We start from the raw sequence: 1,747 nt of genomic DNA, 5'->3' as shown, positions 1-1,747 counted from the left end.
GGAGGAGAGGGGAGGGGAAGGGAGGGGAGGGGAGGGGAGGGGAGGGGAGGGGAGGGGAGGAGAGGAGGGAGGGGAGGGGAGGGGAGGGGACAGGATGCGACAGGACACGAAGGATCTTCAGAACCTTTCCCTTGCCGCCTGCGCGTCTTCTGTCTCCACGTACAAGGAGATGGACTCGAGGCAGGTTGACATCACTAACGCCTCGTCGTTCTGATGGAAAAGAGGGTGAGGGAGGAAATACACAAGAATGGCATGGTGGAGGCAAGACGAAGCAGGCGAGGGGAGGATGAAAAGGATGCCAGGGATGACGACGAGGAAGACGAGGAAGAGGAGGAAGAGGAGGACGAGCAGGAGAGGAGGAGAAAGCAGAAAGTTCAGCAGGCCCATCCGGGAAGTTCCAATGGAGTATCTTACATGACCCAGTTGCCACATGAGGACATCGAGGCACCTTGACAAGAGAGGACGCGATGTCAGCTATGGTGGGAGCGAGAGGGAAGGAGCAGCAGGAGGGGCAGCAGGAGCAGGAGCAGGAGCAGGGCAGGAGCTCACCCCTCGATCACGTGCTGGCTCGTGGCGGCTCTGCCCACCCTCAGCAGGATCTTGGGAAGAGGGTCAGGGCTGGGGGCAGACGGAGACAAAAACCTTCATGACGTTGACGTTGATGGCAGCAAACCCAAACTTCATGCTGCGCAGAAGCTGCCGCAGGCACTGTAGACGCCCAGTCAGCTCTTGCCTCTTCCTCCCCCCCCGGAACGGCAGACCAGACTGTTGTTGGACAAGTTGGAGGCGATCTTGGAGTTGGCCATGAAGTTCAACAGGATCTGCGAGAGGATCTGCAAGCAGGTCAGCCTGTATGACTTGACTGCAGAGGAGGTGGTGGTGGAGGAGAAGGAGGAGTAGTCTCTTCTCACCAAGGCGTTGTCTGTGGCGCTGCTGACCGGGTCGCCATGCTGCCATGAGCATCAGGCGCAGGAGCACCGCAGATGTTGACATGTACCTGAGTCCTCAAGGGCAGACGATCCTCGGAGCAGGGCATGTCTGCTTCCTCCTTGACTCCTGTGCTGTACCTGCTGCTGCATCAGTCGCCGCCCCTCCTCGCCTTGCCTCCTCCAGCCACCGCTTCCTCCCGTGCGCGTCCGCCTCCATGACCAGCTCGCAGATCGAGGAGCACAGCCGCAGGACGAGCTGGTTGCTGACGAACCTGACAACCAATCTCACAAGCCTGCTCCTGCCCCTGCTCCTTCTCCTGTGCTCGTGCTTCTGCCCCTCCTCCTCCTGCCTTCCCCTTCTCCTGTGCCCCTCCTCCTGCCCCTCCTCCTGCCCCTGGTATTGCGTTTTGCTCTGACCTCTTGGTCGGGTCAGGGAACGTGGAGAAAATATCCCACGTCGGTGACTTGGAAGGAGCGAGTCAGAGGGCGTGACCAATGTCGGAGGGGGACCTGGTCGTTGGCGAGCACGGACAAGGCGGAGAGGGAGAAGGAAAAGTCTGGATCGTCCCTCGCTTCCTGTTGGAAGGGTGAGGAGGAGCGGGGAAGGGGAGGGGAGGGGGGGGGGCATACGATTGATAGCTGCATCCTCTTGGAGAACGACTCGAAGCACTGCCGGAACCTGAGGAGCAGGTCAGAAAGAGCCGGGGGGAGCTGGAAGGGGAACTAGAGGAGGAGCAGTGAGGGGAGTAGGGAAACGGGGGTTCAAGGGGGTGGGGGAGGGGGGGGGGGTGGGGGGGGGTTCAGGGACGGGGAAGGGG

At 61.1% G+C, this 1,747-nt stretch overlaps 1 protein-coding gene across 1 annotated transcript in view; it reads right to left on the bottom strand.

Moving 5' to 3' along the window:
• Positions 1-1,574, bottom strand: part of GUITHDRAFT_140958 (hypothetical protein) — a gene marked incomplete at both ends in the record, with an annotated part of 2,572 nt that extends 998 nt beyond the window's left edge. Inside the window, 11 exons of the mRNA XM_005829731.1 lie at positions 125-210; positions 415-448; positions 550-599; positions 643-708; positions 762-833; positions 912-950; positions 998-1,067; positions 1,118-1,201; positions 1,347-1,393; positions 1,440-1,505; positions 1,560-1,574. Coding sequence (XP_005829788.1) covers positions 125-210; positions 415-448; positions 550-599; positions 643-708; positions 762-833; positions 912-950; positions 998-1,067; positions 1,118-1,201; positions 1,347-1,393; positions 1,440-1,505; positions 1,560-1,574 — 629 coding nt within the window. The remainder of the gene's footprint in view (positions 1-124; positions 211-414; positions 449-549; positions 600-642; positions 709-761; positions 834-911; positions 951-997; positions 1,068-1,117; positions 1,202-1,346; positions 1,394-1,439; positions 1,506-1,559) is intronic.
• Between the last annotated feature and the right edge of the window lie 173 nt (positions 1,575-1,747).

This window comes from Guillardia theta (assembly GCF_000315625.1).
Source record: "Guillardia theta CCMP2712 unplaced genomic scaffold GUITHscaffold_50, whole genome shotgun sequence".
Classification (NCBI taxonomy): domain Eukaryota; class Cryptophyceae; order Pyrenomonadales; family Geminigeraceae; genus Guillardia; species Guillardia theta.
Note: the sequence above shows the minus strand (reverse complement) of the source record. Positions and strands in the feature narration are given on the sequence as shown.